We start from the raw sequence: 27,759 nt of genomic DNA on the forward strand, positions 1-27,759 counted from the left end.
AAAACTAGAGATTGCAAGTTCTATTTTTTTGCTATTGTTTTTGGTTATCTCATAAAATAATCCAAAATCTTACTCTAGCCCTAGTTTTCTATTTTTGTCAGTTTTCATTCTGCTGGAGGCTGTTGTACGACTCGTACCATACACATGCTGGTTTCACCCCAAAGCTTAAAGAATCTCACAGGTTTTCTCAGAATCCCCACACCTGGGACATTGCTCAACCAAAGTCTTTAAGCCTAGCATGTGAACTGAATCACACCTGCAGAGGAGTTTGTGTTTTAGCTGGGTGGGGACGTTTAAATGCAGAATTCCAGGTGACTAAAGGTATCAGGAAGCCTTATTTTAGAGCTGTCATTAGAACAGCAGGTGAGTGTGTCCCAGTAGAGAAGTATATGGTCTAGGAAGTCTTCGGATTAATACACAAAATCCTTATTAAAAATCCAATGAGAGTTTAGGAGTAGAAAATACAGTAAATATATAGCAATGTACTAATTATTCAAGTTTGAATAAAAAAGAATTGTTACTTCTATCAAATCCCACTTCCAGAACTCTCTTGAGATAGTTACGTAATGCCAGTTTTAAACACCCAGTCTACAGGTCATATTAACATGTTTGATGTGACATATCCTGCAAATATTGCATTTTAATAGATTTCCACATTGGCACACGGTGAATAAAAAATTTTTGTTTCACAACTTGGCTGATTTTACCTCTAAGAGAATATAAAAGAAATGCCAAGATGGAAGAGTGGCCTTTCCAAAATCACCATAACTGCAAACAGCTTGCTAAACTTGTGAATTTAGGAATTTTGCCTAGTAATATATAAATTCAATTGCTTGAGCCACAGTTTATAAAGGACTTACCATGTATGATGAAACTTTGTTTTATGTTCAAGAATCATTTTCTCCATCCACAGGACCAAACAGAAATGGCAAGTACTCAATTTGAATGTCAATACTGCACGACATCCCTTCTTGGGAAGAAGTATGTACTCAAGGATGATCATCTCTACTGCGTCTCCTGCTATGATCGGATCTTTTCTAACTATTGTGAGCAGTGCAAAGAGCCAATTGAATCAGATTCTAAGGTAGGTACCACTTCAGTTGACATGGTCACTGCTCATGAGGTGGGTAACTGCTTCAGAGTGGCCCTTTTCTCTGTATGTTGACTTTCTACCCACATTTTCTACCACATTATCATATCAAGTCCCGATGTGTAGTACTGCGGAATGCATGTTTTAATCCCACATTATCCTTAAGACAACTTTAAGTGTATGCATGTGTGGTAGTTTTTAGGATGAGTAAAAATTTAAAGAAGTTAAATTATTTCCCCAGAGTTTTACAACTAAACATTGAGTCACTTCTGGAGTACCTAATATATACAAAAATACATTAAAAAAGAATTTGGAAACAAAAATTTCAAAGCTTGTGCTTTCCAACTTAAAAATCTGCCTTGTCTCCTTTAGCCGGGAGACTGCTCCTTTGCACTTCACACTTCCTCCTCTGGGCTTGTTGTTGGCTTTCTTTCTCGCCTTTGCTTTAACTACATATTGTCATTTGTTTGCTTGAAGTCTCAAGGAATAAGATTCTGTAACCTAAAAATTAAAATTATCCCTATAACGTTTTCTTGTAGGTTATAAAAGAAAACAGAGAAACTTAACAAATTCCAATGAGGTTATTTTTCAGTGGCCTTTAGTGACCAATCAAACAGGCCCCAGGCTTTTGCTCTTAATTACTCCAGAGAGTCTTTTCTACGGATAACAGAATCAACAACGTTCCCTCCAGTTAGTGGTACAACCTACTGGTACTAGGGTCCCAAGTGGGTCTCAACTTGACTTAGAAAATGGCTTGTTTCATTGCAAGCCCATCTAATTGACTTTATTTGATGTCTCCAAAGGATCTTTGTTACAAAAACCGTCACTGGCATGAAGGTTGCTTCAAGTGCACCAAATGCGACCACTCTTTGGTGGAAAAGCCTTTTGTTGCCAAGGATGAGCGTCTGCTGTGCACAGACTGTTATTCTAATGAGTGTTCCTCCAAGTGCTTCCACTGCAAGAGAAACATCATGCCAGGTGAGACCCAAACCTAGCTCTGCCCAAGGAAGCCTCCTCACTCTTCAAGCAGCACCAGTGCCTCACAACGCTGGTTTGAGAAAGACAATATTCTTGCCCGTTTTCTCTAATTCACGATCTATTCTTCTTGATTAAAGTAAATTGCAGTGCTCTTTAATTTTGTAATGTTATTACAGTGCTCAATGCTTCAATTTCATAAGACCTAATTCATAGAAATATGTTGAGCCAGAGACAACTCTAAGGGATAAAGCTTGTACCAGAAACACAACGGAAAATGCTCTGTCCTGAGCATAACTAATGGCATTAAAAGGGATCATTCTTTATCAGACATTGGAGATAGTCCTCACTTTTAATCAATCTATTCATTCATTCATTCATTGTGTCTATTGTTTTTCTGTTGTGGGGAGTGTTAGAGGACAATTTTTATAAGTCAGTTCTCTCTTTCCATGAAGTGGGATCCAGGGATCAAACTTAAGTCATTAGTCATAGCAGCAAGCCCTTTTTACCAGTTTCGCCTTTCCTTTTTTTATGTGTATATGAAAAAAGAAAAGATGCTATCCTTTTTTTTTTACTATATATACCAATCCAAGTTCCCACTCCTTTCACTCCCCCCACTCCCTCCACATACCCTCCCACCCAACTCCCATCCAATCCTCAGAGAGGGCAAGGCACACTGTTCTGTGGAAAGTCCAAGTTCCTCCCCACTATATCCAGGCTGAGCAAGGTATCAACCCAAGGAGAATAGATTCCCAAAATCCAGTACATGCAGTAGGGATAAATCCTGGTGCCACTGTCAGTGGCCCCTCAGTCTGTCCCAGCCATGGAACTGTCAACCACATTCAGAGGGACTAGTTTGGTGCTATACTTGTTCCTTCCTAGTCTGGCTGTAGTTGGAGAGCTCTCACTAGTGCAGGTAGACATTTTCAGTGGGTGAACCCATCATGGTCTTGACCTCTGCTCACATTCTTATTCCTTCCACTCTTTAACTGGACCTCGGGAGCTCAGTACAGTGTTCCAATGAGGGTCTCTGCCTTTGTTTCTTTCCATCAGTTGTTAGATGATGCTCCATGGTGGTTTTTAAGATATTCATCAGTCTGACTACAGGGCAAGTCAAGATTGGGCCCCCTCTCTTCTATCGCTTAGGGTTCTTGCTGGGGTCATTCTTGTGGATTCCTGGGAATTTCTCTAGAGTCAGGTTTTGGCTAACCCTATAATGGCTCCCTCAATCAAGATATCTCTTTCCTTGCTCTCATCTCTGACCTTCCTCCATCTCGACTACCCCATATCCTCAAGTTTTCCTAACCCTTTCCCTTTACCCCTCTTCTTCCCCTTCCACCCTCCCTACTCCCCCACCCCCATGTTCCCAATTTTGTCAAGCAATCTTGTCTGTTTCCAAACTCCCTCCTCAGGTGGATCTATAGATGTTTTTCTTTGAGTTCATCTTATTACTTAGCTTCTCTAGGATCATGAATTACAGGCTCAGTGTCCTTTGTTTATAGCTAGTATCCACTTATGAATGAGTACATACCATATTCATCTTTTGGGGTCTGGGTTACCTCACTCAGAATAGTGTTTTCTAATTCCATCTATTTACATGCAAAATCAAGGTATCTTTTTTTTTTTTTTAACTGCTGGCTGGTATATTAATGTGTAAATGTGCCACGTTTTCTTTATCCATTCTTCAGTTAAGGGGCATCTAGGTTGTTTCCAGGTTCTAGCTATTACAAATAATGTTGCTATGAACGTAGTTGAACAAGTGCCCTTGTGGTATGATTGAGCATCTTTTGGGCATATGCCAAGAGGGTATTGCTGAATCCTGAGTTAGGTTGATTCCCAATTTTCTGAGTGATGTAGGTGGGTCTTCTATCTACCTTTTCCATCTGAGAAAGCACCATACTGATGTCCAAAGAGGTTGTACAAGTTTGCATTCCCACTAGCAATGGATGAGCGTTCCCCTTACTCCACATCCTCTCCAGCATAAGCTATCATTGGTGTTTTTGATCTTAGCCATCCTGACAGGCGTAAGTTGGTATCTCAGAGTCATTTTGCTTTGTATTTCCCTAATGGCTAAGGATGTTGAACATTTCCTTAAATATCTTTTGGCCATTGGGGAGTCCTCTGTTGAGAATTCTGTTTAGTTTTGCCCCTCTCACAGATTTGCAATCTCTTTGTCATTAACCTTTGTTATTACAGACATAAACACAAACAGGTGTATAAATGCAGCCTGTTGAAGGCTTTCAGGGTTTCCTGTAGGTTTGTGTGTTCCAGGACTGACCATGTAGGATCAGATAACTGACCAGAGGCTCATCCCTAGGAAATAATAACAATCCCTCTGCCCACATCTCAGCAGCTGTTAGTCATAGTTCTTCACTTAGTGGTGGGGCCCCATAAAATTTTCCCCGTCTGTGTTAGAACATCAGCTGTTGTTGGAATTGTTCAGGTCTTGTTATATCTATCTTCTCATATCAAAAGGCGCTCATATCTGATAACTCATAACTGATCTCACGGCAAAGTTTCTGTTCCTCTAGCTCTTAAAATCTTTCTCTTTCTCTCTCTCTCTCTCTCTCTCTCTCTCTCTCTCTCTCTCTCTCTTTCTCTCTCTTTCCTATCCCTGCAGACAGCAGCATAAGAACATGAATCAGTCAACCCTACCTGGAAGCACACTAATCAATATTACTCCTACCACTATTATTAATATGAAGTCAAATGAATTCAGAAGCCATTTCCATAACCTGTATCACAGGAGTAGTGTCCTGGGCACTTATAATTACACGTCTAATGACAGCTATGGCTCAATCTGCCTGAACCATGAACCAGTCCAAATCTCGACATGCAGGGCTTCCCCGTAACTTTTGCAGAAACTGCAGGGGTTTTCTGTGCATGATCTACTCTTAGCCTTGCAGAACTGTAGCATCTTTTCTTTTCTCTAAGAATATCCCAGAAACGACAAAATGCTTTTCTAAAAGTTTTTTTACTATTTATTTATACAGCAATACAGTTTATTATGATTATACTTAAAATATTTTAAATAATTGAGGCATTTTTTTAAAGGAAACACAAGTATGCCTAGCTTGTTCTAACAGAGTCTTACTTTGGGATCTAGGTTCTCGAAAAATGGAATTTAAGGGCAACTACTGGCATGAAACCTGTTTTGTGTGTGAGCACTGCCGACAGCCGATAGGAACCAAGCCTCTGATCTCGAAAGAGAGTGGCAATTATTGTGTGCCGTGCTTCGAGAAGGAGTTCGCTCACTACTGCAACTTCTGCAAGAAGGTAGTTATCTAAAGCGGGTAAAGCTATGGGAACTTCCAGAACACTGTCTTTGTTTTTGTTCTTTGGCTGCCGTATATATTTGGAATGAAGTGAGCCCATCACACATGAGGTAGTCTTTAAATTTCAACACAGCACAAACTAAAATTCTCATATGAAGATGTCTTGCTCTTGGAGTAGCTATAAAATTCCATCTTAGATCATGAATCTAATGTTCAATAACAGGTGATTTGACCTCCCAGTCGCATTAACTGCTTTATAGAAACTTTGTTCTGGGACAGCTACATTTCCCTGTGCCTCCTAGAAGACAATTTTGATCCATTTAGTATTAACTGCTTCAGAGAAATATGGATTTGCCCCTCAGAATGATTGACGACAACAGGTACTGGAAAACCTGCCTTTTATTTTCAAATAACTAAAATCTCTTCTAGCCTTGGGGCTTTGTGTTATCAAGGAGAAGACTGGTAGGCTTAAGTAAGTGGCAGATCGTATAGAAATCCGGTTCGCATGAAGACACAAGAAACCCAAGAACTGCGATTTCATTCATTTCCCACTCCAGCACAAAAGCGAGCGCCCTCTCACTTGTTTCCCCATTCAAAGCATACTTCCCAGAAGGGCAAAGTCATTTTTAGAAATAAACATGACCTAGCATTTCATCTTCGATGCGTTTATGTGAAAAGCGACTCATGTCCATCATCTTGATGAAGCCTGTCTGTGCTCATAAAATCTATACTGGTATTCTCAAAGAGAGCCTTACCACGTGAAGCACCATGAGTTTAAAATGGCACTGTGGATTGTAGGAGAACGCTGAATCATGACAACGGATTGTGCTGGTTCCCGAATACCATGATTTGTTAACTGCCTTGATGGCTCTCAAAACCACTGTGTATTTCCATCTGGAGAGCTCATTACACTGTCTCCAGGTGCATCCACAAGCATGGATATATGCGTACATAGTATGGCACATTTCTGCTTATATTGGTAATACCAGTGTTGCCTATGGAAAAAAGTAACCAATACACTCATCAGACTTATAATTATTCTATTGCACCACAATGGTATCTGAGAGCTACAGGGAGTAGTAACAAGATGGCAGATCATTCACTACCTGAAAGTCTCTATTGCCTTTCCAGAAATGCTGGCTTTGAAAAGGATGATTCGAGCAACAATCAAACCCTATGCCATGACCGCGTGACATAAGAAGCCTCATGGCTTCCAGAGTCCGTGGTATTTATAGCACATGCTGGAAACAAAATGAGTAGGTTTCTCTTGTTCTGAGAGGTTTCAAACTTAGGTCTCAGTTTAGGCTATCGCGTTAATGAAACTTATGGGAAGATCTTATAATTTATTAGTCACAATAGTCTTCCTTTCAATGTTTTTATAAAGACTCAAGATACCTTGGACAAAGTGCTGAATTTTTCAGGCTATGGAAGACTGTAGCTATATGGAGGACAGGATTTGAAGCCATTAGCTTATGAAATGTTCTTATTGGGTTGTAGACAGATGATGACTCATTATTTTCTATTTAATTTTTAAACTACACACTCTTTAAGAAAAGCTTGGTATAAATGATCAAAGCTAAAGAAAGATTTTGTTCGATTCAATCCAGAAGCAAAACTTGGCTTAAATAAAACCAAACTTATTGTCGATCAGACTTTTATGTTTTCCCTCACCAATTTTGTTTTGTTATACTAGAATCTTCTACTTAGAAATTGGTGGTTCAAACTGTAAGTGCTTCAGATTCAAATTCTTCAGGATAAAAATAAAATTTAAAAGTGTCCTTAAGTTCTTTAACTGCTCTCTACTGTGTTCACAATCCTCACGGTCAGGCTAAGGAGATGATACTATGTGGAGAGTCCATGCTGTGGAGCTTGAGGAGAGCTCAGATCCCAGCACCAACATACAGGCTGAGCCTGGTGGCTTGAATCTGCAAGCAAAGACAGATCAGAAGAAATGGAGAACTCACAGTTCAGTGAGAAAGCCTTTCTTGAAAACTAAGATGGGAAGTGATAGACAAGGACATTCAGTGTCAGTGTCTAGCCTCTACAGAGATGCACACAAGATATACCTGCACACTTACACACATGTACACAAAGACAGACAGACACACACACACACACACATATAGACAGACACACACACACATATGCACACACCAGAAAAAAAAAAAAACTTGTTTTAAGTCAATGGTCAACCAAGACTTAGATGTTAGACTTCATCTTTGCTGTCTGTTTCTTCAAAAGGAATATAATCACCAGCAAACTTTTTTTCCCAAATGTTCCAGAGCTCTAGGATATATTATTTTGCTAGGAATCCATTTTTCAAGTTTCAGATCTTTTAAGGACTGCCTACAAATCATTTGACCAAACAAATCAAAGGAAGCGTGATTTCGCCTGTGCCTGCTGTCAGGCGTTTGAAGTCAGTGGGAGGCATTTTAAATTGCTTTCCTTCCCACATACTGCTATGCTCCTCATTTACTTATGCAGAACAGTATAGTATACAGTATAGAATACTGCTGTGCTCCTCATTTACTTATGCAGAACAGTACAGTATACAGTATAGTGTACTGCTGTGCTCCTCATTTACTTATGCAGAACAGTACAATAGGCTTTTTCCCTTCCAGAAAATTTGACTCCTATCAATTATCTTTACTTTCTGAGAAACTTGATATAAGGTTAAACTGTGTTTAGAATATTTTTTCAAAGACCCATATGATAGCCAAACAGTATGTGTATGTTTGACAACAGAGAAAGCTAGCTTAAAGGATGCTTAAATTTTTAAAAATCTAGTAAAATTGATACAGATCTGTAGCAGCCATCTTCATCATCACATTTCCTTGGTCTTTGTAAGAGACAGACATGAATATATTCCAGTTTCCTCAACAACTATATGAGGTCAACATCCATGGATTTGAAGGAACAGATGATTGTAAAGCAACCACACTGGAATACTTAACCAATATCTATCAACATGATTCTCAAAAAAAGACGATTTCACCTTTCAAAGAATATGAGGAAAAAATTGATTTTTAAGAGAATGTATTATGGGTTAAGTGATAAAAATATCTTCCTGGAACGTATAGTGTCTTGGGTTCAATCCCCCAGCACTATGCCAGCATTATAAAGAACAAATAAGCTTCTGAGCCACAGTACACCTTACTGATTCATGACTTCATGCCCAGCTTTTATGTTCATACTAGGAATCTGAACTCTGTACGCCATTTGAGACCTGAAGTTAAAAACCACCGATTAGATTCAAGCCCTTTTTTGTTCAAAGTGTAGTACTAGAATTGGCTTTCCCACATGGCCGAGCACACAGATGGTACAGTACGTGCAAGTTCAGAGCAATTCCTCACAGGGGGTAGCAAGTGACCCCGTCATCCATCACTTAAGGGCTGTCCATCTACAGAAGGACCAAGTCTATGCCATGTAGAGGTATTGAGAATATCCAGAAATGGTCTTCCCTAATCCAGTACTGAGGATGGGGTAAAAGGCAAGTCTTTGCTCACAATGATGGTGCTCATCAGTTCCGCCCAGGATATCCACAACTGCGTCTTCTCAGACTTGCAGTGAGCTTTCAAGAAAAAGTACTGGGACTTCTTTTTCATGTTTTCCAGCATTCTTCAATGTCAGATAGTGTTATAAATGTGTAGGGTAGAGCTACAGTAACCCTAACAAAAGATCTTTGAAGTTGAAAATAAGAAGACTTACAGAAAGGTGAATTCAATCAAGCTCCTGCTTCCTTCGTGATCTTCCCAGGTCCAAGGGGTCTCTACCTCTATTCTGAGGCATTCTTTAAGAAAGTGGGACTTATTTGCATTTTTGAGGTTCTGTATAATCCTTATAGCATTCGGTTTCTCATAGTGTTTTCCAAAACTGAAAGAGGTTTTCAAGAGAACATGCACCCTAATGCGAAGTAATAGAGAGTTCAGAGCACCAAGAGTCAGCATGGAGAAGCATCGTGAGATTGTCCGAATCGCAAGTGTACCCACACTCACTGCCTTCTGCTAATGCCTTGGCAGGTGATAACTTCCGGTGGGATAACCTTCCGTGACCAGTTATGGCATAAAGAGTGTTTTCTGTGCAGCGGCTGCCGGAAAGAGCTTTGCGAGGAGGCATTTATGTCCAGGGATGATTTCCCGTTCTGCTTGGATTGCTACAACCATCTTTACGCAAAAAAGTGTGCAGCCTGCACCAAACCCATCACTGGTAAGTGCTCCGGCTCATCATGGTTCTACCATGATCCGCTTAGAACTACGGAGAATGCTACCTAGTTAATTTAGGACATGCAAACAAAAGCGTATTTTTTCTACTACATTTCCTTTCGAGATAAACACAAATAGATATTCACTTATGAATTTAAATTTTACGTGGGCCCCTCAAGGAAATGACAGGATACAATTTGGGTGTTTGTACATTGGAAAAAGTAAATAATTAACTGAATGGTATGGTTTCTAAAGACAGTCATAGTCCAAGGAAGGAAAATGGGTAAGCTAAAAGACCAGAGAAGGCCCCGGTAAGGAGGACCAATTTGAGACTCAGGAATTGAGAGGGCAGAGGACTATTACAGAATCAGAATCCTACTTATTTCCAACAAAAGTCAAGCATTTAAAACACAAAAGGTTTTAAGTAAACTATTCTATAAAATAACCAAAGCTGTAATTAGAGTAACATTGAACAGGAATTAATTTAATTTCTTTAAGATGCTTTAAACAAACATATTACTACCTTCTCTATACTCACTGGCAGCAACTTGACTATGAAAGAAAACAACATAGTATTCTACTAAAGAAATGAAGTGCATGAGATATGGTTTGAAAAATAACATAGATGACAGATCAATCCATGCTGAGCAGCTTCTCCCAGGGTTGGAGGAGCACATTGTGGTTTACACAGAACCGGCTCTAAAACATTAATCCTGTGCTAAAGATGCTGAAGCCAGCATGAGATTTGGAAAAGCCAGAAACTGTTCTTCCAGGCAACTTACTGTCATTAATAATGTGACAGAGATGTATTTCCACTTCCTATCCTCTGTACTCTTAGTTCATATGCCATTTTTAGCTCAGTTTGTGTAACACCAAATTAATGATTATTCCCTTCCTTCCCATTCCTCTTTTGATCTCATATTTCTCTCTCTCTCTCTCTCTCTCTCTCTCTCTCTCTCTCTCTCTCTCTTTCTCTCTCTCGTGTGTGTGAGTGTGTATGTTGGATCTACATGAATTTTCTAATGAAGGAAAATATTTTCTCTGCTAAGCTAAACGTGAAGGCTTTCTGCATATTTGAAAAGGGAGGAAGCAGTCCTCCTTATTTATTATTTATTATTTAAGCACAATCCTGCTTGTCTACCCAGGGGGCACCATATTTTTAAGACTTACACTGGTCCATAGATTGTGTTTGGCTAGCAGACAGGTTTGACTTGGCCAATATTTAATTCACAGGGTTAGGGAGGAGACTAATGTGAAGACCATTGTTGCAACTAAAAGCACACTGAGAGCTTGCCACAGATGGTCTGACTGCCTTCGCATTCCCAAGTCACTCTGCCAAACATCACGGTGGCTGCCCTATTGCCGCAGCCAGGTCTTCTCTGTTCCTAACAAACACTCTGTCTGTCATCCAACTACATTACCTCCTTGGCCTTACGTGGTTGCATGTTAACAGCTCCAAACTGTGGACTTCTCAGCATGTGTTCCTAACCACTCTGCTCTCCTATCTTCTGTTCATCTGGCAGCTCCTGCAAAGGGAGGCAGCTGCCAGTTCCATCGCCTTTAGTTAGCACATGGGAGGTCCTGAAGTTTAAACACATCAGACTCCAGAACCTGCTTGGGCAACTCTCCCATCACAGTCTGCTCTAATTGCACTTGGGCTGGGCAAGAAAAGGAGGAAACTAGGAAGTTAAATAATTAAAAATACTTTTTACAGTGCTTAAAGAATTCGAACAGCTCCCAGGGATCTCACGGAGCCTACTCAAGCCCTGACCTTAATGGGATTTACTTCTCATCCTTCACAGACCCTGTGCCTAAATGGTGTTTCTGGTAAAGGAATGGTGTTTCTATTAGGATCCTCAGCCAACTGCACCAAGCTCCATTCGGTGTAGGAAGAAACCAACTGTTTTACACAAAAACATAAGACCAGACCGCAAATTAATCGAAATGTGACAGTATTTAAGTGAGAAGAGTCAATCTAAAGGAATTTCTAAGGATTGTCTTAAGACTGAAATGCCTGCAAAAACTGCCAGATCATTCTTATATTTCTTAAATGTATCTAAAGCCCGAAAGTAAGGCTTCTTTAAAATGAACTGTCTGGGTTAACACAGTAGGGAATCCTCGGAATGTTCTGTGTTTATCTTCAGAAGTTGTAAATTCATGCAAGCACTTAACCGTCTTAGGAGCTATGCTTTCTTACAGGGAAGTTCAAGTTTAGGCAACTGTACATTGTGGTGACTGCAGTAGGTGATAATGCATTACATCATTAAAAATCTATAAAAGACGGAATTTTAAAAGATGTATCTGAAGTAATTCATGTTAACTAGATTGATTTAGGTATTCCACAGTGTTTACATATACCATGACATCATGTTACATACTGCAAATATATACAATTAAAAATCAATGTTTTAAGAGAAGCTGTTTCTATTAGGATGCTTTTAGTATAGTATCCTATGTTAACTAACTGTACCTAGAGGTGGTTTAATGTAATTTGCTGATACTATTACAATGAATTGACTTTATTTGAACTGATAACAAATATAACTATGATTCTCTTTTTTCAGTTTTATTTTAATTAAAATATAATTATATCACTTCTTCTCTTTACTTTCCTTCCTTCATCCCTTTCCATTTATCCTGCTCAGACTCCTCCCATTTTCCTCCTCATTTTCAATTAGATACTCTCTTTTCCTTTTATTATTATTGCAACATGCGCACACATGAAAATATATAATACGAATAGTCTACTGAGTCTGTCTTTGTTGTTTTGTGCATATGTTCTCAATGAAGACTACTTTCAAAGATGTATAACCAATTAGGGTAGAAATCCCTGGGAGATGCTAATTCTCCCTTTCTCAGTAGTCATTGGTTACTTGTGTTTCTTTGTTTTGGCATTGAAACCAGCGAGATCTATTATTCCTTCAGGTTTTGTTAATGCAGCTATTTCTAGGAGACACAATCTCAGTCACTTCACAGTCCTCTGCCTTTTACAATCTTTCCATCCCCTTTTCAAAGACGTCCCCTGAGATTTAAAGTGCAGGATCTATGTTGTGCATGTAACTTTTGAGGTTGGGCTGACCGCCACATTTTGTCCAGTTGTGGTTTTCTGCAATGGCCTCCATTTACTATAAAGAGAAGCTTCTTTGATAAGAGATGGAAGCCACACTTATTTATGAGTATAACTATAATACTTAAAATGCATAACAACAATTATCTCTCACTTTTTAAGATGTTCACTACCTCTTGAACTATCTGAGCGAGATGAAGTAGCTTGACCTAGCTCTGAACTTGTCATAGCTGCTGTGTGACTAAGGGTAAATACCTCCCCCTGGAGGCCTGCTCTTGCCAGATCTACAAAATGACTGGAAAAAGATTGGCTTTCCTTCCTTTCTTTTTATTTAGGGAAAATGGAGTTTCAAGCGCTAAAGTTTCTACAGAAGGGAGCACTAATGTTGCCAGTTATGTTCTTCACAGAGATAAAGTTAATTTAGTGAGGTTAACAGCACGGGCTGGGAAGCCAGACTGCACAGTTTGAGTCAGATCTTGCCAGCTGGTGACCTTAGATAAGTGGCTGAACTTCACTGCTTCTCGGTAGATATTTGTCTACAAACTGAAGATGATGCTACTGTCTACTCTATGAAGGTTAGATGAAGGCTATATATACACATTTGGACATTTGAACTGAAGAGTGACAAACTTCAGAACTCAATAAACTCCCTTTTTACTGACTTTTCAGGTACAAATGAAGCTAGATGAAGTGGGTGTCAAGGATCAGTTTGCTTTTTTCCTCTTCTTCTTTCTTTTTGAGACCTGGCTAGCCTGGAACTAAATATGTAGACTAGACTGGCCTTGGACTCACATAGACCTGACTGCCTCTGCTGCTCAAGTACCTGGGATAAAGGATGTGCACTACCACACCCAGCAGCAGATCAGTTTCCAGGAAAGACTTTGTTACTGTAAATGTCCCTGTTGACCTAAATAAAGAAACACAACCAAATTTGAAAAAAATTACAAAAACCTCAAGGGTTGGGCTAGACCTTAGTGTCCTACTTCTGTATGCTTCCATTTTTATTCTGTATTAAACTATATATTTTTACACTTGCCACTTGTATGTGGCTTGCTAATAAAATTGAGTATAAGTCATAAGCCTCAAAGTCCTACATATTCAATAGTTAGTTTTATTGAGAAAGATTATTTATGTGGATATAAAACCTTATTCTTAAAGTTATTAAAACTTAAGACAATCATTAATTGGTATATGTCTTAGTTAGTGTTTCTATTTCTGTAATAAAACACCATGACCAAAAAGCAAATTCAGGAAGAAAAGTTTTATTTAAATTATACTTCCATATCACTGTTTATCACTGAATTAAGTCAGAACAGGAACTCTAACAGCAAAGGAACTTGGAAACAGGAGCTGATGCAGAGGCTATTTATGGGTGCTGCTCACTGGCTTGCTCCTCATGGCTTGTTCAGTCTGCTTTCTTAGAGAACTCAGGACGACCAGCCCAGGGATGGTTACACCCGTAATAAGTTGGGACCTCACTCACAAGTAACTAAGTAAGAAAATACCCTACAGTCTTGCCTACAGCTGGTCATTGTGAAGCCATTTTCTCATTTGAAGTTCCTTCCTCTCTGAAGACTCTAGTTTGTGTCAAGTTGACATAAAACCAGACAGGACTAGTTTACTCTCATTGTAAGACAATAATGATACTATCATGAATACATAAATTATATGTTTAATAAACAAAAATGAAGTAGGACCTTGCTTTATTTATGAGCCAAACTTTGTATAAAGACAAAAAGATGGCTCAGTGGTTAAGAGAGCTTACTGCACAATCATGAGGACCAGAGTTCAGATCCCAGCACCCACACTGCATAACTCACACCCACTTGTAAATTCAGCTTCAGTGGTTCTGACACCCTTGTCTGACATACTCAGGCACCTGTACACACATGTGAACAGATAGACACATATATAAACATTTTAAATAAAAAGACGTTAGCTAAATGTCCATTATCACTTTTAGAGAACTAACTTGAAATAGATCCATAATCACACCTTGAGATCCTTTATCTCATAAGAGAATTGGGCAGTGTGTGTGGGGTCAGCACAGGAAATACTTTCTTCACTCCAGAGGTGATAAGCATGGCACCAGTAACCCATAACATGAGCACTACTTGTCCACTTGTCAAATGCAGTGAATGATGGAGCCAACCTGTAACATCCAATCACTTCTCAGCTTCTAGAACTTTTCTTTTTCCTACAACTATTCAACATTCTTTGTCAAACTGAAACTATACTAGACAGATAGGGGCCAGTGCTTTAGTGAGTGCTTTAAGAAGTAACTTAGCTCAAGTTAAGACGAAGTTAAAGTGATGGGGGCTGAAGGCCTTCTTGGAATTTATCTTTGAGTAAGGCGAGCAGGTGTCTAGAGTGAAGAGATTCCTCCGTTTACACTAGAACTCTGAACTGAAGCTGCTGCAGAGCAAGGCACTAAACTTGTTAATGGAGAATAGCTCTATGAAAGTCTGGAAGAAATTCTCAACTTGGTCTTTGGAAAATTGTGTCTCAAATCTCCCCAAATAGGATTTACTCCAAGTAAAATGAAGCAAGGGGAAATGAGGAAAAAGGAAAATTAAAGTCACTAAAACATCAAGCCCCAGGCTCAGAAGTATACATTTCTGTTATTATGTTTTCAATTTGCACCTAAGAAAACTTGCTTACATGGAGAGAGGGATAAAATATATTCATGTTTGCACATTGTGGGTTTCTATCTTCCCACTGCACACTGGTTTCCTGACTCTTGTAGTTTTCATCTGCCTCCGCCCCAAAACAATTAAAAGAAAACAATGCATATCAAGATTTATTTTACTTCCTTAGATTACAGCAGAATTGAGCTAGGAATCTTACACAGCTGAAGTTCTCAGCTGGACACGAGGCCAGAGGGCCACACCCTACGGAGTTACATGTGTCCACATCGTCTTGCTAACCACTCTATTCAACAGTTTCTAGCTGACTTCTCAATCTGTTTGTTGAAAAGAATGGATTACTCTTTGCCCCCAATTCCCTTCCAGGTCTCAGAGGTGCCAAGTTCATCTGCTTTCAAGACCGCCAGTGGCACAGCGAGTGCTTCAACTGTGGGAAGTGCTCCGTCTCCTTGGTGGGCGAAGGATTCTTGACTCAGAACATGGAAATCTTCTGCCGCAAGTGTGGCTCTGGGGCAGACACTGACGCGTAGGAAGAGACGGTCTCTCCCCGACCTGAAACCCACTTTGCCTTCACTCTCACTAAAACGGGAACTCGGTGGCAGTAATACTCTTCGTTTGTATTTTAGAAAGCAGTTTAGTGCAGGGTACATAGCAGGAAAAGGCTAGTATACTTTATAGTCGAACTCTATAATAAGAACACACAAAACACAGTCTAATAGGAAAATGAATTACTAAACCACAAAGCTCTATCTCCTTGCAACTAACACTCTGCTGTTAGAAACATGGGATAATACCTCTTCATTATTGAGTATAGGACCTATATTTAGTAGTTGTGAATATTGCGACTGAAGGACATTTTTCAAAGCTACAGAAGGAAAACAAGATCCAATTGAGAAGTATACAAGAGACAAATGTTTGTCTTTTAAACTAGCTGGTTATATATGGCACGTTAGACTGAATATGAATAGTGGAAGAACAAGATCTATGAAAAATCAATTAGTAATCATCACACCTAACAACCTTATCATTTTAGAATCATTCTTTGTTCTCAAGTACCGAATAAGAGCTGAGAAACAAAACTACAGATTTTTCTTGTACACAAGGCTTCCACCATCAGCTGCTCCTTAGTCTATGGAATTGAACAACTATGGTACTTTTATATTTAGATACAAAGGCCATCATCCCTATCTAGGCAGAGCCAAGCATGGATTTTCATTAGATTTAGATTACAGATTCAAATACATTTTAGATTAGTTATATTTCCAAAGCCCACATGGCTTTTCTAAATGTTTACAGATTTCATCTACTCTTTTAAATGAATTTAATCAAAATAATTGTTGATCCCAAAGGCAAACCTTTAATGTAAATGAATTATTAGATTTTTACTCATGAAAATGAATGTTAGGGAAGCAGTTCAATGTTAGAACACGAGATTCATCCAGATAGCTAAGACATAATAGAGTGCATAATTATTTCTAAGCCTTATACATTTTGCCTTTGAAAACTATATAGATAACTAATGATCAAACATAAAAGTGGACTTTAAAGCAACCTAGTAAAAGAAATAACTTATAAATAGTACTTCACTGTTGATAACTCAGGACCCTCAAACAAACACAATATAAAAACGTGGGAGGCAGAAAAGCCCTCCTCAGTTCTTTCACGATAGAATCACCCCATCCTAAAGCCAGCCAAACCCAGAGCTCCAGTCTGTGAATGACCAGGACTTTCAAACCCTAAGCAGTCAATTCAGAAATCAACATTTATTCTGTCAACAAGGAAGTTTTAGTGGGAATTTTGCCATGATATAAACAACCCTTGTTTCAAGCACCAATCAATCATCATTAAATGAAATTGCATAGGTAAAATTAAGCATGCTGATTATTCTGTGATCTAGAAAATAATTTACTCACAACTGTAAAAATATAAATTCTTCAAAATTTAGATATACAAGATATGGTATTGTCTCTCTTAATCAATTACAGATAATCATGTAGCACATGATATTCCCTGATTAAATTAAATAGATCAAGTGTTTGTCATGGTACATGGGAAAAAATAGGGTAAGGGTTGCATTTAAACTTTTTATGGTACTGGAGTTCGAACCCAGGACCTTACACATGCTGTGCAAGGACTCTATCACGAGGATACATCCCTACCCTTTGCACTTAATCTTAGCAATTAAATGCATAAAATCATTTGCTAGATAAGCATTTTATTATCTTTTCTTAGTTATAGTTCATAAATATATAGAAATAGTTACCAATTTTTGTATTGCTTAGTAACCAAATATATATCTAATGTGTATCGCCAAGAGTTAAAGGTCATGCTTCTGGGACTTTGAGGTGGTGGGAGGGCAGATCTGGGTTCAAAAATATGACATTCTCACTGCAAAGACCCTTCTGTAATGAATGAGGAAAGTGCCACTGAAGATAACAGCATTCACATGAAAAACAACTAAGAAAGGCTTCTTCCCAATGACACACACAATGATAACTGTGAAAAAGGAATGGATGGTTTATTTGATTTATAAATGGAAAATTATCTTTACTGGCTTATTAAAAATGGGATGGGCTGCCTCAGCAAGCAGTGGACATTCATGATGCAGGGTGACATCTGCATGGGCAGAGAAGTAGTTAGAAGCAAGTCTTTCACCAGATGGCTTGGAAGTTGCAGAGATGCTGTGCTATATAGAGCAGGGAGAAATGATATTACTACAAGCAAAAGTCAGAGGAAGGGGAAAATGAACTGTCTGGATAAAAGGAACAGATGTATATATAATAGGTTATGGAAGTTGCCAGTGTTCTCGGCTAGCACAGACAGGAAAAGGCTATGACAGTGTTCAAGGACAGTTATATCTACATGCATACTGTGTGGAAAAGGACCAGAGTGCACAGGCATTCACCAGATGATCCCTACTGTTCCTCATGTGCACGGCAATTGGTGAAATTGAGAGAACCAATGGAAGTTCAAACCTAGGGCTGTGTTGGCTGATGAGGTGAGTGTACATGTCAACAAATCAAGATACTCAACTTTGCTATATTTGGGGTTGAAGTTGATAAAACAGAATTTTGTTCTGTTAAGGAAGATGGGTAGTATGCCCAAGGGCTCAAGTTTTAATTAACAAAACCATTAAAAACTTTGACTGAGATAAATTAGCACCAGTGGATAACCGAGATATGATCATATCACAAATCGTGGTTCACAGCTCGGTTGTTATGACTTTAGGGACATCACATTGTACATTGCAGTAGAAGAGGTCAGACACAGTGAAAAATGTGTGCCCCTGAGCACAAGTGACTTTCATCAAAAACCACTGCAGAATACCAACATGAAAAATCAGCCTCAGAACATTTTTTATGTTGGTAATATCACGTTTTAATGTAAGTGTAAAAGCACTTTGTAAAGTACTTGACATGCTAACATAGTTCATGTGTTAAATTTAAAAATGAATATTACACTATGATATGGTTATATTTAACTGAGAATATAAATTATTCTCTAATGCTTTAATGGATATTTCATTAGTCTGCCATAACACAGATTTTTGTTTTACAGATGGTGGTTTTCAGAAGTTTCTTATATTGAATAAATGTATATTTCACATGGTAGATATTCTTGAAATGGATTATGAGGATTTTTGACATTAGTTGTAAACACAACAGATATAGAATAACTTCTTTAGAATTTCTACTTCTGTTTCATGCTTCTTGCCTTATCATTTTTACAATATGTAAATTACTACATTGGGTATCATCTCAAGGCACAGATGGAAAAATACCTTAGTTAAGTATTGATCTGGATGGAATGCCTCTACTGCTAAATAAACTATATGCTGCCTCACTCTTTTTTACAGTAGTCAGATTTAGAAGACAAGTAAATTTTAAAAAAATACTTATTTCTAATTACTCTCCCTGAGACCAGGAGAAGAGTTCACTTTAGATTTTCCTGCCATAGCTCAGACTATTTTGCTATTTTTTTTGAGTCAAAGGAAATGTTAAAACTGTTGATAGTTTTAGGCTCTTATCTATTTTATTAAAATCAAAGTTTTTGTAATGCAATTCTTTTCCAAATCCACACTGTTTCACTCTATGATTACTCTAGAAAATAAATTTGTTTAGTAATTGAACAAATAAATATTTGGGAAAACAGCTCTAAATAGATACTTAGTTTTTTCTTTGAAATAATGATTTTGAAAGGTCATGTTGACTGTGACCCCTGAAGGGACAGGGAGATAAGTGGGACTGGAATGTATGATGTGAAGTCACAAATAACCAATAAAAGGAAGGAAGGAAGGAAGGAAGGAAGGAAGGAAGGAAGGAAGGAAGGAAGGAGGGAGGGAAGGAAGGAAGGAAGGAAGGAGAAAAAGAGGGAGAAAGAAGGAAGGAAAAAAGAAGTAAGAAAGAAAGAAGAGAAAGGAAAGAAAGAGAAGGAAGGAAAGAGAAAGAAAGAAAGTAAAAGGAAGAAAAAAGGAGAAAAGTTGTGTTATTTATATGTATAAATGAAAGTTAAAACTTAAGTCTTGTGTCTTCAAGTATTGTTTCTTCAACTAGAGTCAGTCTATCAGTGGGTATTATGCGAGCTAGGAACACTGCCTTCATCCTGAACATTTCCCCCCACGGAAAACTGAACCTTTAGATCTCATTAAAGTACCAGGAATACATCATATAGTGTCACCATCAAGAAATGTATGGGTACTGAAGAGTTTGTTCAGTCGTTAGAAGCCCATGCTACTCTTGGAGAGGATCAGATTTGGGCATCGCACACGGAAGTCTAGTTGCTCATCAGCTGCTATGACTCCAGCTCCAGGGGGATCCAGTGCCTCTAACCTCTGCAAGCACTTGCACTCCAATGAGCTTGGGCGCGCGCGCGCGCACACACACACAGCTTGCCCTCCAATGAGCTTGGGCGCGCGCGCGCGCGCACACACACACACACACACACACACACACACACACAGTTAAAAAATTAAAAACTAAAAAGAAAGGATGGGTACAGTGGGAGCTCCTGTAATCCAGAGAAAGGATAGAGAAGGAAAATTGAGAATACAGTAAGACATGGTTCACATGAGGAAAGCATTGTTACAAAACTTTGAGTTCTTCACCGATCCCTATGAGACTTAAGAAAGTATACCACAAGGGCAGATGTCAACTCAGAAATTACAAAATCTGAATTTTATATAAATTATATATTACCAACACAACAGAAAGATGCCATAGGAGAAGATGGTAAGACTCTTCCTTTAAACCATACAAATTTCTTCTCAGTTAGAAGTATTGTGTGCTGATATCCTATCTATTATATTAAAAGCAGAGTTATATGGATAACACAAACATTGGTAAAACTTGGTTCAGTCGACATTTTTAAAAGAACATATAAAAACACACCACCACCTAGGCATCCATGTGCCTTCTTAGATGGCCCAAAAATGCATCCAGAAATAGAGAAAATCCTTATTAGAACAATTCTAACTTTTGTTGATTGATTAGCTTTAGGGTCAAGTATACTCCTGAATGATGTAGGTAAATGGGTTGTTTCTAAAATTGGGAATCATAAAGAGAGAAAAGCAAACACAAAGTTTGAGCATATTAAAGAAAAGTCAGTTTGTGTGTATCCACAGTGACAAGACTGTATACATCTGTGGCTGGGAAAATGATCAGCACACTTTGATAGAATTATAGCTCACATGAGAGGAAATGAGAATGTAGGTAAAGTATTTTCTCATCATTGGACATGAATTTATGGAGCAGATGTCTATAAAAGTTGTTTGAGTAACATTAATGAGCTCAACAGATATCCCCACAGTGACATTAAATGCTGGTCCTACCTCGTTCAGAAAAAATACTTGAGTTTGATGTGTGTGGAAGGATGCATATGGAATATAGCAGTTTTCTATTTAAATGCTTGGTTGTGTCTGCAATGTCATTGACCAGACTTTTCCTGGCAGCTCTACCCTGAGATCTTGAGCAGAGAATGAATGAAGGAGTGTGGACAAAGGGTGAGTTGGAGGAAAAGGAGAGTGGTGGATTAAAGAGTGGTATTCTTATAAATGTTGGCTAAACTTGAACTTTAATGAATACTGTTTTTCTTTTATAATATAGTAAAAAATTACCATAATTGCATGAAATTCAAAGGAACCAAATTATATAAACAAAAAGTTAATAAAATTTTAGGATCAATATCTACATTTTAATGTCTCTCTTTCCTTTCCGTGGAAATCCCTCAGATCCCACCAGCGGATACACTGATCTCTTTCCATACTCCTTTGAGGTGTTATTGTTGACCTCTAGTCTTCCAAATCCTTTCTTCTGATGGCATCCATGATACCAGCATCTTCTCCTTCTCTATTCTTGTCCCTTCACTTTAAATGAACATGAACGATCTTTGTTGACAGAGAAGAAAACATTTTAGAACTGATTTGCGGGAGTTGGAGAGATGTCTTGGTGGTAGGAGAACTGGCTCCACTTTCAGAGAGTGCAGGTTCAATTCCAGCACTCACAGGGGAGCTCACAACTGTCTGTAACTCTAGTTCAAGTGAATCCAACACCTTCTCTCATGGGCACATGGTACAGAAATACCCATAGGCAAAACACCCACATACATACAATTCTAAAAATTAATGTTCTTAAACTAATTTATGAGAGAGTAGATGTAAATATGCTCAACATACAATATGTACTTATGTGAAACTGTCTTCATGTGTTACCATGTACAATAAATACATGCAAGAAAAAAACGAATGTAGAACAAAAACTGGTTCATGGTGATGGTTGCATTATTTTGCAAAACTAGTAAAAATAATTTCTTTGTACACTTAAAGTGAATAAACTCTACGGTATATAAACTATATCAATAAAGCTTTAAAAAATACCTGTCTCCATTTTCCTTCCCTCAATCCCCTGTTAAGCCCACAACATCTCAGTCGTTCCCTGGAATCACTTCTCTAAGTCACTGTTCCTCATTTCTGTTTTCCTGTCTCTGCTGAGTGCTGGATCATCTGTGTATTTGTATTTCATAAGAGTAGCACTTGTGTAAATGTCTGACACTTGGTTGACACCCAGTGAGAACACAGTTTACTTGTAGCTGTGGAGGGACTATAGACATACTGCGGGCAGTACCCATGATTAATGTGTAAGTATTTTCAGCTCTCCATGTCAATCATGCTATATGGAGATGCTCATGTGAAAAGCAGCTAGATGGCACATTCATTCCTATAACTTCAAATAATTGTTTAGAACCTTTCATTTTCGTGTTTCTGACCATGTGTCTTTGAATGTTCTTTCTAAACAGCATTCACACGGGTACCTGAAGATGTCTAAAGGACCTCACGGTTTATTACATATAGACAGCTTTTAGATTAAACCAGACCATCCCAAATCAGGAACTGTCACATCATGTGATTATAGATAACAGAAATTATAATTATCTCTACTCACCTCAAACTACAGCCTGGTTATCTTTTATTGTCAGTTTGACATAACCTGAAGAATTGCCTCAAGCGGATCTGAATGCGGCCTTGGTTAGTCATTGAATTGAGAGGGCCCAGTCCACTGTGGGAAATACCAATGATTAGCATGTGGGCCTGGACTACATAGGAAAGCTAGCTAAGAGAGAACCAGAGAGCAAGTCAGCAAGCAGTGTTCCTCCGGGATTTCTGTGTCAAGTGGCCTTTCCCCGTGATTTATTTATGTGTCAGTTTTTGCTTGAGTTTCTGCCTTGACATCAATCAGTGACTGACTGTGACCTGGAAGTGTAAGCTAAAATAAATCCTTTTCTCTCTGTAGTGAGGAGCTGTGGACAGGCCTGCTTTTCGTCCCACCCAGCTCCCGCATGGCTAGCTTAGCCGCAGAAATAACAACACACAAATTGTATTCATTTAAACACTGCCTGGCCCATTATCTCTAGAGAGTTAGTTACTAGCTAACTCTCACATCTTGATTAGCCCATTTCTAATAATCTGTGTAGCACCTTGAGATGGTGGCTTACCAGGAAAGATTCAGCATGTCTGACCTGGTGGCTGGCTCCATGGCATCTGCCTCATTGCCCTCTTCCCAGCATTCTGTTCTGTTTACTCTGCCTACCTAATTTTCTGTCCTATCAAAGGGCCAAGGCAGTCTCTTTATTAACCAATGAAAATAACACACAGACAGAAAACCCACCTACATCATCTCTCCAAGATTCTATCGGTCATGGTGTTTCTCACAGAACTGCAAAGCAAACCAGAACAGATTGCAACATGTATTTACTGAGTCCCCCAAAGCACACACAACACTTTTTAACCCGCTGGTGAGTATGCAGACTTGAACATCTTAAATTTGATTGTCATGCTGGAACAGGATTCACTGATAGGACCTTCCTCTCATTCCTCCTCTGTAAGTTTTTACTGCTCCTACACCTCCAGTCTCCCATCCTACTGTTTTGAATGTGCACTAAATCTTGTGGGTCAGACATTCAAATTATTCACATAATTATTTTGTCTGACAAGTTCTAGAAAGTAAGCGGCTCATTACTTTATAAAGTTATTACTTTCTCAGTACTTCTGCTGCCAAATGTTTTGACAGTGAGTTCAACATGGAACCTCAGGGCTGAGGAACCCAAATCCAAAATCTCGACACTGTAAGAAAGGAAACACGCTACATACGAATACTTTCCACTTTTAGTCTTACGTTTTTTCAGAAAGTCTTCTCTCCCTCACAACAGGCATATTTCCAGCTGCCAAGATAAAGTTGTTATCACTTTGTAGGGAGAATAATGTCAAAGCTCACAACTATGATGATTCTCAAATGTAAAAGCCAAATAATAGCTTTGAATTTGTGACTGTGAGGGAGAGTAATACTTTAAGTTCTCTACTAACTATCTTCCATATATGAAATCATCACCTAACTTTCCGTCCATGTATACCTGATACAAACACAGGCATAAAGGCATAGGCAAGTTTCTCTTGGTTTCTTCTTCTGCTTCAAACCTCCTGAGATGAGTATTCATCCACAGTGATGGAAAATACTCTTATATGCACTTCCCACATATAATTCTTCCCTGACGATGCTTCATAATTCACATTTGATCATGGACCAGTCTTGCCTTGCTGGTTACCCTTTATCTCCATTATCTCACTTCCAAAATCCATCCCTTTTGCAGCCCTTTTTGCATTTTCCACACTAGAATGGACATTCTTGAGAATGGAATCTTGCCTGTTCTGTCGCCATCATATAAAAAATAAAGAGAACTATTTAGAATAGTTACTGATTGTGCTCTTTTGGTTGTAAATTTTCCAGTATCCATGACTCCACCAGCCCTGGGTAGTTGGCTAGGTTTCCACTACCAGACATCATTTCCCTTATTGAGCAGACCTTAAGTCAACGGGAGAGTGTTGTGAGCACCGAGGTGTGAGCCACCTCTGCATCCTCAGGTTATCAAGCTCTCCTTCTGGCTGCACTTTCATTGTTTTGTTTTGCTTTTAATTTCATAATTTTATATTTGAGATGATAATGTAGTTACATCACTTTTCCCCCTTCCCATTCCTCACACCAAACCCTCCCATATGTCCTCCCTTGCACTCTTTCAGATTCATGGCCTCTTTTTCCACTCACTGTTGTTATATACATATATGTAAACTGGCTCCCATCACAGGAAAGGCCACTTCTAAACATCCTTGTCACAAGTAGCAGAAGTGAAGACACATTAAATAACATCGTTCGGAACAATGATACTGAACACTAAGTGTTTTGTGGTGAAGTCATTCCAGTAAAGCTAGGAGGTGTACACTGTCATTAGCAGAAGGAGAAGCAGAAACAGAAAGGAACTGTATTCGTTCTCAATGTCCCCACAGCTGAGTTAAAGAAAAGTCAGCATTTAAGTCAGAAGGTCAAGGTGAAGAAGGCTGTTCTGTCTGGACATTATTACTCCCAAGGTGGAAAAGAAAAAAATTAAAAATTAAATAGAACCACATTTGACTATATCACACACAGCTCACTAGTATTCAGAAATTCAAGGGGTGTCTTGATTTATGTATCTGTAATTAAGAGAAGTAATAAAATGCATTAAACATTAATAAAAAATTATTTTATTTTTTATTGTGAAAACTCATTTGTATTTCAGTTAGTGAGAAAATTGTTTTACTCACACAAATCCTTTCCTTTCAGCCGGAGAAGGATTCAGTAAAGTCACGGTTCATTCTCTGAACTCTCCACTAGATGGAAGAAAATTGTTACTGCCCAGAGGGAGATCACGGACTGGATCAGCACAGGCAGGGTTCTAAACCCCAGCTACAGGCAAATCGCTCTTCACTCTACCCCTAGCAATGCTGCTCTTCCGCAAATGTCATTTTAAAGCAAACCACTACTTTTAACCTGAGAAAGAAATCAGAGGGTTTTCACGGCAACAAATATTAAGTAGGAGCCTACTAATGATACGTTGTGGCGCGCAGTTTCGCCTTGCAGAATACCTGCAAATCCACGAGAAGGGACCTCAGGCTCTTTCCATCCTGGTGCTGGAAAGACTCAAACGCAAAACCTCAGGTTGTGGTCGACGTCTGTCTTGATCCTCTGAACTCTCATGAGGGCTGGCCTTCAAGCCCAACTCGCTGAAGCTGTTTATATTTGGACTTAATATGTGATTTTCTTTTCTTCTTTTTTTTTCTTTTTCTGGTGCTAGGGTTGAACCCCACAACTTAATTCAAGTTAGGCAGATACTCTCCACTGGATTCCATCTCCAGCCCACAAGCACAAACAGGAGTAGACTAACACCGTGCTAATGTTTTAGGAGGCACCGCAGCCTGTTTATTACTGTGTTATGAATGTGAATGCTGCCCCATTCTAGACCTCTCAAAAATAAGAATTTGGCAATACTGTATTGGAAAAGTCCAAAGGAATGCTTCACGGTTTACCTTGGTGCCCTCACAAGTACATGGGAAGCTGGAGAATACAATGTTATTCCTAATTGGCTCATAAATTGTTGGTTGATTAATGAACTATATCCATCTCTCTGTCAGTCTACATAAAAAATGATCTCCCTGCCTTATTCTGTATCTGATAGACTGGTTGGAAAAAAAAAATCCTAGGACAGACCAATTCCAAAACCATACCTACATCTCAGGATTAAGTTGTGTTTAAATTCAACAAGGTTTGGCCAGTATTTTGAAGAAAAATGAAACAAAAGATACAATGCACCTACTAGAATTTTCCATTAACTAATTAATTTTCCAGTTAATTTAATCCTACAAGCCTTTATGAGTATAAATATGACTCTAGGGCTCTTAGACATAGAGTCTACACACATAGCTATAGTCTCTCCTCCCACAGAGCATCTCACTTCCCAACTGGATCGAGAGAGAGAAGGGCTTCCTTAAGGCAGCTGGAGGTAGTGTGGTCCCTCATCCCATCAGACTGCTTTCCATGTGGCCACTTCTTGAAGTCACTTTGAGTTTTGCCAACATGACTGACAACCACCTGGGGCGCAGGGAACCAGTGAGAAAGGTGCAGACTTGTTAACGTTATGGTGATTATGAGGATAGTAATGTTCAAGAAAATTACATCCTTTTATGGGTGGCCACTGCAGGATGCTGCTTTAACAAATGCAAAGGTGTATAGGTGACACAATAAACATTCAAAACCCCCTTGCCAAGTCTACCTATTAAATCCAAGCTAATCTTTTATTTGCACCCCTACCTATTCCTTTTTCCTCACACATGGTTTATTTCATAGCAAATGCCATGTTATTATCACATTATCTATAAATATTTTCATTAAAAGAAATCTTTTTAAGGAGACAAAAACCATTGAATTACATTTAAAGTAATATATTTTTTTAAAAAAATATTTTAGGCTAATTCACTGTTGAATTGTTTGGCCACGGGGAGTGTGGGTGGACACTGAGGAATGAATTTCCAGACAGTAACTAAGGAGGAAAACTTCATGAAGATGGCTACAAAGGACATCTCCATGGCACAGCTGTTCCTGTCCAATAGCTGCAATCTCCTCTGAAGGTATTTTTAGAAAAAAAAATGTACATCAAATGTCAGCAGTCTAGAAGAGTCAGGATACTAGAATATGGTCACTTCACTCACCACAGAAGTCTACTTTCAGCTGCCAAACTATGAGACAGAGAGATGACTATTTTTTTAATTTATTTTTTTCAAAAGAACAAACTATCTTTTTTCATTATGCATACCAATCCAAGTTCCCACTCCCTCCCCTTTTCCTATACTCTCCACATAACCCCCTCCCCACCTACATCCACCTCTCAGAGAGGATAAGGCCCATTGCTTTGGGGAAGGTTCAAAGCCCTCCCTACTATATCTAGGCTGAGCAAAGTATCCATCTAAAGAGAATAGGTTCCCAAAATACCAGTACAAGCAGCAGGGATAAATCGTGGTGTCAATGGCCCCTCAGTCCGCCATACAACTGCCACTCACATTCAGAGGGACTAGTTTGGTCCTATGCTTGTTCCTTCACAGCCCCCATTGGGCTGATTGGTGAGCTCCCATTAGCTCAAGTAGACTGTTTCA

The 27,759-nt window shown here is 38.8% G+C and overlaps 1 protein-coding gene across 7 annotated transcripts in view; it reads left to right on the plus strand.

The window, feature by feature from the left end:
• The window catches only part of Fhl5 (four and a half LIM domains 5), a 43,787-nt gene extending 26,335 nt beyond the window's left edge, over window positions 1-17,452 (plus strand). For all 7 annotated transcript variants that reach the window (XM_048420595.3, XM_085677285.2, XM_048420594.3 and 4 more), the window contains 5 exons: window positions 914-1,084; window positions 1,894-2,068; window positions 5,172-5,341; window positions 9,360-9,546; window positions 15,621-17,452. In XM_048420595.3, coding sequence (XP_048276552.1) covers window positions 914-1,084; window positions 1,894-2,068; window positions 5,172-5,341; window positions 9,360-9,546; window positions 15,621-15,784 — 867 coding nt within the window. In that variant the 3' untranslated portion in view covers window positions 15,785-17,452. The remainder of the gene's footprint in view (window positions 1-913; window positions 1,085-1,893; window positions 2,069-5,171; window positions 5,342-9,359; window positions 9,547-15,620) is intronic.
• Window positions 17,453-27,759: the final 10,307 nt, after the last annotated feature.

This window comes from Myodes glareolus, chromosome 16, assembly GCF_982192425.1.
Source record: "Myodes glareolus chromosome 16, mMyoGla1.1, whole genome shotgun sequence".
Classification (NCBI taxonomy): domain Eukaryota; kingdom Metazoa; phylum Chordata; class Mammalia; order Rodentia; family Cricetidae; genus Myodes; species Myodes glareolus.